This window comes from Orbicella faveolata, unplaced genomic scaffold, assembly GCF_042242905.1.
Source record: "Orbicella faveolata isolate gen_17 unplaced genomic scaffold, um_ofav_v1 contig_1, whole genome shotgun sequence".
NCBI classification, from domain to species: Eukaryota; Metazoa; Cnidaria; class Anthozoa; order Scleractinia; family Merulinidae; genus Orbicella; species Orbicella faveolata.
Genome location: NW_028301536.1, coordinates 27,539,296 through 27,552,979, shown reverse-complemented (window position 1 = coordinate 27,552,979; position 13,684 = coordinate 27,539,296). Strand labels below are relative to the sequence as shown.

The 13,684-nt window shown below is 40.1% G+C and overlaps 2 protein-coding genes across 2 annotated transcripts; both read left to right on the top strand.

Moving 5' to 3' along the window:
* The first annotated feature begins 3,994 nt into the window (after nucleotides 1-3,994).
* On the top strand, nucleotides 3,995-5,525 carry LOC110045368 (melatonin receptor type 1A-like). Its single transcript, XM_020750974.2, has one exon. The coding sequence runs from the start codon at nucleotides 4,172-4,174 to the stop codon at nucleotides 5,141-5,143; it is 972 nt and encodes a 323-aa protein (XP_020606633.2). The 5' UTR covers nucleotides 3,995-4,171; the 3' UTR covers nucleotides 5,144-5,525.
* Nucleotides 5,526-8,114: 2,589 nt separating this feature from the next.
* Nucleotides 8,115-12,973, top strand: LOC110045374 (uncharacterized). Its single transcript, XM_020750978.2, has 4 exons — nucleotides 8,115-8,565; nucleotides 9,089-9,153; nucleotides 10,173-10,465; nucleotides 11,092-12,973. The coding sequence occupies exons 1-4, from the start codon at nucleotides 8,508-8,510 to the stop codon at nucleotides 11,585-11,587; spliced, it is 912 nt and encodes a 303-aa protein (XP_020606637.2). The 5' UTR covers nucleotides 8,115-8,507; the 3' UTR covers nucleotides 11,588-12,973.
* The last annotated feature ends 711 nt before the right edge of the window (nucleotides 12,974-13,684 follow it).

Sequence of the window (13,684 nt, the reverse complement as noted above, 5' to 3'; positions counted from 1 at the left end):
TAGTTTCACGCGCCTTGCAGCCGCAAGATGGCAGGATTCGATGTCCCGTGGACAGAAATCTTCAATTTTTTTAACTTCCCGCATTGATTTTTTGTTCATTTTTGGACAATGTGGAGATAATTGTAAATAAAATCTGTTTCTGGAAAGAAAAGTAAGGGTCAGCGAACGTCCAAGATCGTTAAATCCAAGCAAAGCTATAGTAATGGCCATCTGTCTGATCATTGTTCATTTTAGTACTTAGCGCGCACGCTCGATGCATGACGTGGCATGTGAATTTGCGTACGCAGTAAGGATGCGCAGAAACAATTAGTGCGAATTTCCTGAATACAAATAGAACCAGATGAAACATGAAAGGACGCAGCGTGGCCGAGTGGTGAAATCTACGACTAGTTGAGAGATATGAATCCACCTACGTGAGATTTCAGAATGCTCATTTGATTCGAGTAGAGTTAGTTGGAGAAACTAAACTATGTTTCACAAAAAAACACCCGATTATTTCACGCTTCATCTTGTTCTCATTTCTTGTGATCACGTGTTGTATCTAAACTGACCAAATTACAATTCACGGCCAACTAAAACTCCATTCTCTCCTCGTAATTATCCAGTTTTGTTCTAGCGGATCACGTTTCTAGTTTCACGTTCTCGTTTCACGAGTAAAAACAGTTATTTCACGTTTCCTAAGCTGTTTAAATTGCCGCCCACGATGCTAACTTTTTTTACGATCACCCTTTGCGTAGGATTGATTTGGGATTTTGCTGTTGAACTAATATTAATCGAATTTTTTAAAGAAAGAGCTATTGTGTTACAATACCATGCAATTCCAAACAGAACAAAGACATGAGCTACTAACCTTTTTTTTTTTTTTCTAAAATCGTGCAGTAACAACTCACTTGATCAGACTCCGATAGGGCGACCAGTCAGCTATAAGAGGCTGTTCGTAGGCGTCTAACAATTTCTTACTTTGCAATAAGCCGACGTCATACCCATCCATTATTAAAGATATAGGTTCCTGTTAATGTTTCCTATCTCCTTGACAATCTCGTTCCCAGAGTCTTCGTTCCCCTTGACCAGCGGTCGAAAAACGAGAGCTCTGGGAGCAACCATTTCAGGCATGCGCCATAGATGCAGACTGCGCAGTGAAACCGGATGGACAGAATCACCAAAATTCGGTTATTTCAAAATGGTTGCTCCCAGAGCTCTCGTTTTCCGACCGCTGGTCAAGGGGAACGAGGACTCTGGGAACGAGATTGATCTCCATGACAGAGATCAAGGGCAAAACTGAAAGTCATACCACTGCGCAAGAGCCGGCCAAGCGATTTTATGCTGAAAATATCGGACCCTTGATCATTTATGGTTTTGTTGTTTTGACTATTTTTCAGCATCAGGTATTCGTAGTAATGATTCTAAGCCAGTGGCCAGCCTCGTTCCCAGGGCTTTTCTCTCAGCAATTGGTGTGGGGAAAAGCTGTGGAAACGAGGTGGCGATGGGCAAGAATTTTTTTCTCGCAAATAAATGCTTCGAGACGTTTAAAGCAGTTTTTCAATTCTCAGCATGGAAAAGACCTCAATATTATTTCCTCGTCGCTTGTAAAAATATAAAATGTGTGTGATTTGAAATAACCAGAAACACTTATTTTTAAAACGATGGGAAGTCAAAGACTACTGGAAGGCTTATACAACATGGTATATTTATATTTTGGCTAGACAAGCGGAAGTATTGTTTTAAATATACCACGTGGCGTTGTGCCAGCCTTGCATTGCCTTTGACTTCTCATCGTTTTACTTTTCAAGTTTGGCTGATTAGATCTCCTGTGAGATCCAACGTTCAATCAAGCAGGATCTTCGTTCACGGCTTTGCAGTTTATTTAGTTGGTTATTTTAAAGCCATTTTGATCTCAGTTGGAATAATAAGGCACACCTGGGTTGTTGGTCATGACATGTGCTATTTTGTAATTTTATTAGGCAAATTGACAATCCAATGATGAACATCAGCTTCCTATAACTAGTCACGTTTATCTTTACACCCTTCATTCTATGACTAAAAAAATAGCGTAATCGACCGGGCTGAAATGTTTGTTTGATATCACGCATTGTGGGGAAGGAATACCTGGCTCAGTGACGAAGAAGGTTGAATTGCATGAGTACTGTTTCATGTCATTTTAATCGCCTGTTCGTATTAACATAGAATAGATCATAATAGTCATAATACTGCGAAATTTTCAAACGCTGGCGAGAATCGTTGAATGCAAGAGACGATAAAGGGTAAGAGTGTTAATCCTTCATAAAGGTGTATATCTCAAGATATTTTTATATGCATAGATGTTGTATCCAGTTGTCTCGGGAATCATGCCATCAAGATGTTTTTATTGGGGTAAAATGTGTGTCAAGCCGCTTGGCGTGTCCACGTGAGAAAAATTCGCCCCAAAGGGGTGGCCATTTCTAGACCATCTTGGAATATTTGAAGCCGGGAGTGATCTCTTATTAAAATTACCACCGATTTTGTTTTTTTTCTTCTCCTTCTAATCCCGGTTTAAAACAAAATCACACAAAACTTACTGTTCACAACAAGCACAAATATTTTCACTCTCCCAACAGTTGAATACAGACGGCAAAAGTTTCCTTTTCGCCGTTTGTCATGCTTAACCTCACTATTTATTTTGGTCACTCCTGGGACGGTCTAGAAATTGCCAATCTTGTGGTGCAAATTTTACTCACGTGGACAGGCCAAGCGGCTTTACTCACATTTTATTATCCTCGATGCAACCTCGTATCCAGGGCTTTCCCTTAGAAATTGGGGGTGGAAATAAGGGAAAAGCCCTCGGAGGCTTGATAGAATGAGTCCGAGAGATTCGGTTACTATATCCAAAATTAACTACTTGCGAGGATAACCTTCAGCTACTTGGGTGGTAATATGCTCAACAGTGCTTTTCAACTTGCAATGCAACGTTGTTGCGCGGCAAGTTGCAAAAACATGTTGAACTAAGTCATAAATTTCTCTAACATTACCGACTCAGCATCCAGTGGAAAATGACAAACTGCTCAGGTTATCAACAGAGAACAGACATACAGAAATGCAGAAAGTTTTTGACAGATAACCACCAAATTACCAAATAGCTAATCAACTATAGCTCTTGAACAACAACTGCTGAACGGCTGAAAATTTTGCGATGTTCTTGATTAAAATTAGAGTGGCTTTTGTACCTATATCAATGTCGTCATTTGGTGGAACGAAAACTTAGATTCGTTAATGTTAACGTATTGTCTCTAAAAGCCTTTCAATCACAGAACGGTTAACAACAGGTGAAAAAATGTTCCCGGCCTCAAGAGCCTTCATGGGCCCGATGAGGATGAGTGAGTGAGTGTGAGAAAAATGTTCAGGTGTTAATACGGGCCTGCTATCTGTCTGTGAGAATGGATTGTCACGTAGCTGCAGGCCTAGGTGTTCTGTATTTTTGTTCCAAATTGCCCAATGGCAAACGTTTTATTTTGTAAAGCAAAGAGTGACGAAAAATCTTGATCTGATTTTAAGTCTGATAGCCAATACTCATAGAAAGTAGTTCTTTAATGAATATGGTGCTTTCATGAATGATACTCAGCAGGAAGATTTTAAAATCCATCAGGGGCAGAAAATTGTTTTCACAGTAAGTGGTCCGAGCGGAAAATTAATTCGCAGGTTTATTTGTTGTTTTCCAGTATATAACAAATCGCGTTGGTCTGCCTAACCATATTTTCAAATTTTCCCTTCACCATCTATTATACATGTCTGTTTTCATCTTTAATGTTTACATTGATCATGGCTAATTTTCCTATGAGAATATACTGAGACAATATTTACATAGAAAACGCGGCTTGATTGTGGCTAAAAGTTTTCCTCCATTAAAAAAAGGTATCTCTCTCTGTTTCATGAGTCGTTTTGGAGTTTCAGTAACAGAGTATACGCTTTGTTTAACATTCTCAGCATAAAATTGTTTTGGATGCTTCAGGAATTGATCACGCAATTTTCTTGGTAAAATTAATTATTGATATCTCCTTCTTTTTGTGGTATCTAATTTGAAATTTGTTTGCACACATAAAACAAGAGAAATTGTCGCATCAGTTAAAAGCAATGCAAGTAATTATTAAATCCACAGCACCACAAGAGTTTCTACAGCAAACATGGGACCGACCTAGAGATGAATGAGAGTTTATCCGAACAGGGCCGTCTTCAACACCTTCTCAGCTCAAGGAGTACTTCCTCCATCGTTTTGGAATCTTCAATTGCCTTATTAATTTTCCTTGTGGCAGTGCCCGGCAATACACTTGTTCTTCTGGTTGTTTATAAGACGCCAAGACTTCGAAATGCAGCTGGAATATTGATCACTTCGCTGGCGATTTCGGACCTTTCTTTGATGCTCTTGTTATTTCCACCAGCCTTTTCCGCCATGATCACAGGACGATGGCTCGGTGGTTTTTACCTTTGTCAAATCAGTGGTTATGCAGTGCCCTTTCTCTGCAGCGGCTCGCTACAAACCATGGCATTGATGGCCCTTGATCGTCATTTTCGTATCGCTCATCCAATAAAGCACCGAACCATATTCAGCGTGAAGCGAACAAAATTAATGGTTGTGCTTGTGTGGCTAGTTGCGTCTACGGTTCAACTTCCTTACGTGGCAAATGGTGGTGTGTATACTTTTCATCCTGGCAAATTCTTCTGCTTCGTTGATTTTTCGTTTCTGGCCAAGTTAGGCATCGTTTATCTCGTCGTGCCTTCGTTAGTTATCCAGCACTTTTACATGAAAGTATTCTTGGCTTTGAGAGCCAACAAGAAACGCGTTAAAACTCTGCACAGACAAAACCGCGACGCTTTTAGGATGACAGCCCAAGAAGTTAAGTTAACAAGAACTTTATTAATGACCGTGATCGCATATGCTATTTGTTGGACTCCGGTTATGATAATCGATTTCGTGGAAATGGCTCGTGGCGGATGGGTCCTTTCTCGTGGAGCCTATATGATGTACTCCACTTGTGGCCTGGCGAGTGCGTGTATAAATCCCTTGGTGTATGGCTTCATGAACAGAGTATTCCGTGCAGAATACATGAGACTATTAGGCATACGCACGCTTAATATTTCAAATTCTTCGGTAGCTTCAGTTGAACAACAGTAATAACGTTTTGCGCAGTTTAATTATGCTTGAAGCCGTCTTCTCTTTATAAAAACAGTAGTTATGTCATTTTGAAAATTAAAAGTTGTGTGCAATACTGCGGTGATTTTTCATGTTCAAATATGAGATTTTTATTATTGTATTTACTTGCAAAACTATAGAAACCCTGCATAAACGTTCACAGCTGTCTTTCTAGAGCTGAACTTTATTCTAAGTCATGGTGTAATAGCAACATCAGTAATGTAACGAAATTCTTCCTGAATGCTAACCAAAATTTAGAGAGATGCAAAGGTTCGAAATCAATTTCTGTTGTTGTAGCTAATGATGATGCGAGTTTATGTGATTTATTTCCGAAAAAGGTAATAAATGGGATTTTCTAGGGGTTTACCGTGTAACTGATAAATATGCCCGATTGAAATGTTGGAAAACACTCCGAAAGCTGATATCTCAGTCGCCTAGCTAACAGCTGGCGATTTGCAAAAATAAAACGATCTATTACTTAAGATTCTTTTCAGCAGAATTGATGCAGTTATTGACACCAGGCTGAGACAAGGGCAGACAGGATTTACAAGAGGCTGAGATGCATAGATCAGATCTTCGCTCTGAGGAACACCATCGAGCAGTGAAACACCCCTCTGTACATCAATTTTATCGACTTCTGGCAAGCCTTTGAAGATTCTGCGATCATATGCGATCATATGCAGTCCCTCCAAAGATGGTCAACGTCATGGAGTTGTTCTACCAACAGTTCGAGTGCAGTGTCATTGTAAATGAAAGTCTGTCAATCTGGTTCTCTGTGGGGTCTGGTGTGCAACAGGGATGTGTCATCTCTCCTATCCTCTTTCTGGTTGTCATTGATTGGATCATGTGTAGAACAACGGCTGACAGACCAAGTGGACAGTCACTCTTTTCCCAACTTGAAGACCTCCACTTTGCAGATCGCCTCGCTGCTCTTCCCACAACACGTTGCCACCTACAGGAGAAGACCGACAGGCTCATTAGGTTTAACCATCAACACCTCCAAGATCCAGGTCTTGTGTATCAATGCCATTCCAGATGCACCAATTACAGCAGATGGTGAACCACTTGACTTGGTTGAGGAATTCACCTACCTGGGAAGCCTTGTCGCAAAGGACAGTGCAGCGCAGAAGGACACCAAGGCAAGGCTTGAGAAAGCTCGAGTTACAGTTGCAAGACTCCAGCCTATATGGAAGTCGAGGCAGTACAGCCTTAGGACGAAGCTCAGACTATACAACAGTATCGTCAAACCAGTTCTGCTTTCTGGTTCCGAGTGCTGGCGAGTGTTAAAAGGCGATACGAACAAGATCAGCGCCTTCCACAGCGGATGTCTCAGGAGAATATGTCGCGTCGTCTGGCCTAAAAAGGTCTCAAATGAATGGTTGTACAAGAAAACAAATAGCCAGAATGGGGTGGTGGTGATTCAATGTCGCCGGATCCAATGGCTTGGGCATGTCCTTAGAATGGATCAGGTCCGTATCCCCAAGACTGCCTCAGATCGACACCACCTGGAGGAAGGAAGCAAGGGCGGTCCAGAACAACTTGTAGACGTACCGTGATGGTCGAGCTAAAAGGGATGGACTAGACATGGGGTAAGGCACAACATGGAAGCAACGCTAAGAGGAAACGAAAAGAAATTCAGCGCTGGAATCGACAGTTCAAAAGTAAGATTGTATATTTTGCCTGGAGACCTTTAAAAATAGTGCACTAAAATAATCTACTTTCCGCAAATTTTAGGTCTAACACTTGCGTAAATAGAATGAATGTACTTGTTGCTGAACGAACTGAAATGATTCAGCAAAAACCGTCAATTTTTAATTTATTTTTGTAAAGTAAACCTGCATCGTGACTTTACACTGCTTTCTAGGCTAAGCATACATTCTGCAATGCACATTGGAAACTAGATTTGTTTAGATCACCATTCATCAGCTGAATTTATTCAGGCTTCAAGCTGGCTTTATTCATTATGCTGTTTTTCAGGCTACTTTTAGGTTTCAAGCTGACTTTATTCAGCGTTCTTTCAATTATATCTAAGATTATGCAATCAAGAATTTCTTTAGTATACAAATAGAGTGCTCTTATCCCTGTAATATGAAGTGCATCTACGATTTACACCGGCGATTTACGACATGAGACTAGAATAAATGCTTGAAGATTAAGTTCTAGAAGTTTTCATATTCCAGTAACAGATCTAGTTGGTACTTTGGAACAGCTGACAAGTTCCTTTCTCGCAGCAAGTGAGTTTCTCCGAGCTAATTCCCAGTTGACGTTATTTATAGGCCTCTCAACGAGTTCGGAGCGGCAAAACCCGCTGTCACAGAGTGTAGGAGGAATGAGTTTTTGCAAATGTAATGTGTTTGCATTCATCATGAAAGAACAAAGCCTGCGTGTGGAATTCTTGCTAGACCGGGGTAAGACATAATTTTGGCTAACGGGTGACAAATGGCTAAACATTTCAATGAGGCCATGTTAAGAATTTTCGGGATACGGGATGTTAAGGTTAATATTTAACTGGATACAGGATATTTGGGGAAACATTTATGGGATTAGGGATAGATCAGATGAGAGGGGATATCGAGTGGAAAAATTGTTCATTTTAGTTAACGGAATAGAGGATATTTAGGACAAAAAAACGGGGTTTGGGGTACCATTCACCTTTCCATCTGGATCTCTTTGACTGACGAAAGTGTTAACCTGGCCTTCTTTATTGAAAACTACCGATAATTGGCCGAAATCGTCTAGTTGATTAATCTTGCTGGTGTTCAACTTCAACATTTTTATAGACAACGACAACCGACAAACAGATGGGCCATTATTTACTACAAGAAATTTTCTCATTGAACTTCTTCACCGCACAGCTCCGCTTCAGTGGAATACGAGAGATTAACCTTGGTGCTTTAACATAACCGCGGGAATATTTATTGCTTTAATTTAAAGTAAAGCAAAATTTGATCCTTTGTGTGTTTTCCCTATCTTATTGCCCAACAGCCGAAACGATATTGACTTATCGCCATTTTTGGCGAGTCATGTACGTACAGTGACAAAAAGTTTAATTGTATGAGGCCAAGCCGAGTGCATTTAAAACACTGGCTCGATTGATACCTCAGTTCGCCGTATCTTATACAACAATTAACGTCTTCATCCTTCTCACAAGAGGCAAACGCTTCGAAATCGTTTAATAATGCATTATACCAGTTATAGATTTGTTTTCTTCACAAGCGAATTAACTGATGTAATCCATCTCCAGATTCTGCCCGAACTGAGCAAAAAACGTTTGCCGCCTCTTCTGAAACTCGTGTTTGCTATTTTGTTGCCGCAAAGCTCGGCATAAATCGACTTTAATCCCCTCATGGATGGTAGCTGGTCAACAATATCTTTAGTAATAGTGTGGGTTTGCTGTTTACATGGTAAGAATTTCTCAACGATAAATATTTTTCTTCTGCGAAGGTTGCTTTTGTAAACAAAAGTGTTTTTTGGCCATCCCATCTCGGCAGGCAAATATTTATCGTCTAGTTAACTAATTTTGCCCCTCTACCGTAAATCTAAGGTCTATGTTTGAACAGGACTTAAGTTTTGGATTCCATTATCTGTCTACGCTTGATAAACTTCTTGTTAGTTCAACTTGTCGTTAACTGCTGGTGGACAGACTGTTATCGTCAAGTTGCATTTGCAAAACGCAAACAACCATCTTGAACCAAGACACTTGGGTTTTATAAAATAATCTAGAAAATGACAGTTAAACAAAATAGGAACGGAATTGACTTCTATGACTGCGTTAAGTGAATAAAGCTAAAAAAAAAAAAAACATTCACAGTGCATTCGCTTTAGATGTTTAACTATTTTTACATGATGCCGGCTCTCTTATAGCCCTGGTCACTCGAAATCTATGAGTTGTTTCCTTGAAGTTAACAAATGTTGACCCCTCCTCAGAAATCCAGGGAGCCCCAAATCCCAGCTCATCCAAGAGCGCTGAACCACCGGGTGCTATGAAAGTGGTAAGATGATATTTAATCTTTTCTAAGTTTTACAAAACGTGTGGTATCTAACAAGTAAACCTGTACGGAGGAGCAAAGCTGCAACAGGGACGCAGAAACTCTAACGAACTAAACTAAACGGCTTTCTTGCTAGGGTAAAATCTAATATTGTTAAGGTTATAGTTATCTCTATATTGTTCCTGGAATCTTAAAGAGAAACAATCGAGTAAGAGTCAGTCTTATAGCTTTTTCAGTAAAACCTGCGATGGATAAAGTAAATCATTCATTATGAAGTAACAACAGAACTAAAACTGATGCAAAAAAGCCTTCCCCCACCTCCTAAAAAACACCTCAGGCTTTAATAACTATATCATAACTATGATCATTCGCAACCTGTGTCTTGGTACATTATATCTGCCCACGTGAATGCGTTTAACGCAAATTAGCTCTAACTGATTGATTGAAGCTCTACTTGAATGTGAGGCTAATAGACCCAGTTTTGGTACTTGGTCTATTAAAAAAAATGAAATTTAACAAAGGTTTAATTTGTCATGTAAGCCTTTGGAGTTTCGTTGCCTTTTGATCGAATGACCGATCAACCGGTCGATCTAGAAGGCCAACTTTGTAAAATAAGTTTTTAATGGTTGCACCCACGAAGCGTGCGTAAGCTCCATTTGGGTCTGTATTGTGTGCCACACCAAAGAGGAACCAACTGATTTGAGGCCAAGGACCTGCCAAATTAGTTGGGCTGTGGATGAAGAGGGAAATAATGCCCAGTTCGATCTGTGAGACTCGCGTTGTTGCAGGGCAAACTGGAATACAACTACGATGTTTCACCACAGGGCCCTCTTACTGTTTCTTGAAAGGTCATTTATAATTCAGATATTTTTGATAATCATGGGAACAAAAAATAGCACAGTTTGCTCGACGCCTCCTGTGCTTTTCTTCGCGACGTGATCCAATCCAGAAAAGATTGATATACAATGAAATAATACAATGTAACTTCTGCCATGCTTTTGTCGCTTTTAATTTGTTTCCAGCACAATCTCATTGTGTGTGAAGGTCAGAAGGCATTTGTGTCATGTCCGAGCATTTTCGATGAAATAACTGTGGTGGAAACGATGTACGGTCGCAAAGATCCCTCCATCTGCGTGCATCCAAGCATTCCATCAAGCACAATGTGCCAGGAACAAGAAACACAGATCAATGCTCAGATCAGAGGACTGTGTGAAGGAGAACACACTTGTGAAGTGGCAGCAAACAATGACTTACTGGCTAAGGCTGGAACAACAATCTGCCCCAATGTGTACAAATACTTGGACATTAAATTCAGGTCAGTTTGTTTCCGCGTAGACTCGTTTAAAATCTTACACATAAGATGCTGGGTGTGGACCACTTTTTCCGGAGCGACGTAACACTTACCTCTTCAATGTTGCCAAAGGATCATGTGATTGTTGTTGCCACAGTGCTAAATGACCCTGAATATCAGTAGGCTAGTTCCAGGAAATTGTCTTCTCAAAAGAGCGATACATGAATGGTTGCAGTCTACCCCTGGCTGAGGAAAATTAAGATGGGATTGTGATAATTTTCTTGACACATGTGACATGATTTATAGATTGTTGTGCTCCTTAATAGAAAATACCTAACATCATGTTTGGTTTTTTTGCCATCTCAAGGTCTGCACTTCTACTTAAATTAAGAAACCCATATAATGACATCATTTTTCGCGTTTTTATATAGCTGCGGTAGTACGAGTTGATTTTCAACGGTTCAACAGTAGAACATGAATTTCCCCTGCTGTCTATTATACTCCCAAACATACACGACCGTTTTCAAGGTATTGATACAAGAAAACTGCTTTCTGTTGCCTTTATGAAATAGTCGCTCGAGATAACTATAGGTTATGTTAAATGAATTTCAGCCAATCACAACACGTGTTATGTCTTGTTACTTTGATAGGTGCACGCCACGAACATATTATCCAAATGTAGACAGCGGCTCAGAAAGCAGCCAATCAGTTAATGAAGTCATAACTGGTGGCGCTGTAGGAATGGGTTCATCTTCCTCAGTTTCCACTGCTACGTCTTCATCGTCGTCTTCCACTTCTGTACCGGAAATTACTGTTCAAGAACACGAAAATACTCAACCTGTCACTACTGCTACCTCACAAGCATCCGTTACTCCAATTGATACTCATAATGGCTCAACACCCGGAATTGACATCACTGAGGAATTCACCCAACCGGAGGGCGCAACGGACGTCATAACAGAGACGTTTCCGGCAAGCACAGCGCCATCACAGCAGGCGGAAGTAAACGAAACGTTTAAAAAGTCTGAGACTCCTGTGCGACCAGAAGGATCTGGAGACGAACCGAGCGGAGACGAGAGTGCCTCTGGGTATGGGAGCGAATTGCTGCAACAACGGGACGTTGTGTATGATGAGGGCAAGAGATGAACTGGGGACGAGATTGTTTTCTCCTAACTGGGAGATTGCCTGAATAAACCCTTTGAAAACGTAACAGGCTGAAGTAACCTGTCTCTAAAGGGATTTAAAAATCATTTTCATGCTGACAGCTCTTGTGTGAGCTTTAAATACTACTCTGTCGTGTCGAAGTTTAAACAGCAGTTGCTGTTGCTGTAAACATGACAATTGACTCAGAAAAAGGCTTATTTCCAATCGTAGTGCTATATTGTTTGTGAAATTTAGCAAACTTCTAGGCACATTCATCACTCCACGGTCCGCAGTACAGAGACGCTCATCTTGCCTCTGACAAGATGGCATCGAGTCAAATTGTTATTAGTATTTCACGCATACAATAAACTTTTCTTTTTAATTTTTTCGTAACATCTCTCAATCGTGCTGAGATGTTGTGCTCTTTTTGGATGCATTTTACTTCCAAGTAACTGAAAATTGTCCGTTAACAGCTAGCACGTATTCGCAACTAGATTAGACTACTTACTACAAGAAGACAAAATGATTCAGTATCCTCACTGATATATGAACACCACCCGGCATGTATCTAATATGCACTTTGTGAGAGAACTTGCGTATTCTCAAAATTCCAAGTTTTAGTACGCATCAAACAAGGTGCTATAAAAAGCAAATGAGAATTAAAAAATCCAATCCTCCATGGGAAAAGCGGATGGTGGCTACACATTTTATCACAATACCACGCGAACCTTACACAGGCCATTAGGCACAAGGAAAACCATAGTTTTGCAATATTCGCACCTATCCTAAAGACATTGTGCATGCTATGTTTGACGATTTTAGAACTTTTCCGTTTGTTTTTATGTTTTTAGAGTTTTCGTACGCTAGGCATTATGGGTAAATGTCCCAGTCGCCATCTTTTTTCCTACGCAGGATTTTCTAGCAGTAATCGATTGCAAGGGAGGCTATCTCCTCTTAATGAATTTACGGATGCAACCAATAGACGTTATCTTACTATAACTTGTATGCATTAAACATGGCCCACACTTTTGCGCGGAGAACAAAAATGAATTTATGTTAAGCGGTTCATGCTGGTAGTTGCTTTCTGTTCTGGAACAAGAGGTTAACTTCTTATATTTAATATAACATAAGTGTTTTTGTCCAAAGCTAAACTCGTTCTTACTTTTGTGAAGCATCCAAGTCTTTACACTTTCATGAACTGTTAAATTATTAGTTTTTAAAATCAGTTGATATTGCTATAAGGGATTAATTTCCCATAGAAATTCAAACTGTGACATCTGTACCACTGTCAGGTGATGAGAAAGTTGGTTCCAAGTGATTAAAATAGTACAGGTATTTTTCATTGCACAGAAAATACTGAAATAAATAAAGTTTTTACCAAAATGTTGAGCCATTTCTACACTTGTTTATGTTCTTAACTGATTATTACATCATGTAAAAAGCTAAATCCTATCACTCAAGCACCCCCTAAAGAGCTAGTAACCAGAGCATGGAAAGGTGACCAGGGAGGGCATTGGCCTTCAAAGGTCAGACGTCCTGCGTTTAAATCCACCTCTTAGACGACTTCCTGGAGTTATAACCTGATAAAGGTCTTCAGTTCAAATCTTCGGCTATTCTTATGTAAACATTGAAATCTTCAGCTCTCCCTTCCCCAATCAGATGAGGTCTTTCACAAGTTTATGTTCAGTTTTCAAAAGTGGCGTTCCGTCATTTTTGTGGCGTGCCTATACACCGCCTGGTTTCTCAATGTGAAGGGGGTAACGGGGACAATTGCTCTGCCCGTGATACAAATGACTTATTTCATTGCGCTCATGGCCACTTGAACTAGTTTGCAGAGCGGCAAGGGAAGATGATCGCTACTTTACCCCTCAGGTCCGAATGCATTTTATTTGACACAAAAACTAGAAAAGAGATCATTTCTTTAAACAGGTAAGGTAATGCTCTCCAGTCATTGCAGATTTTTTTTAATGTTTGACTTATTCAGACAACTCAGATAAATTCAGCAACTTTTCTTTCCACCACGCGTAATCAGAGGTAATGTTTGTCAATTTTTTCATTTGTGTTCAGTTATTTCTAAATATCAACATTGAAGGCTTCCTT

Bases quoted from the DNA above. Each gene is read 5' to 3' on its own strand.
- LOC110045368 (XM_020750974.2), top strand. From the start codon at position 4,172: ATGAATGAGAGTTTATCCGAACAGGGCCGTCTTCAACACCTTCTCAGC.
- LOC110045374 (XM_020750978.2), top strand. From the start codon at position 8,508: ATGGATGGTAGCTGGTCAACAATATCTTTAGTAATAGTGTGGGTTTGC. The intron at 8,566-9,088 runs GTAAGAATTTCT...ACCCCTCCTCAG, and splicing joins GTGGGTTTGCTGTTTACATG to AAATCCAGGGAGCCCCAAAT. The intron at 10,466-11,091 runs GTCAGTTTGTTT...TTACTTTGATAG, and splicing joins TACTTGGACATTAAATTCAG to GTGCACGCCACGAACATATT.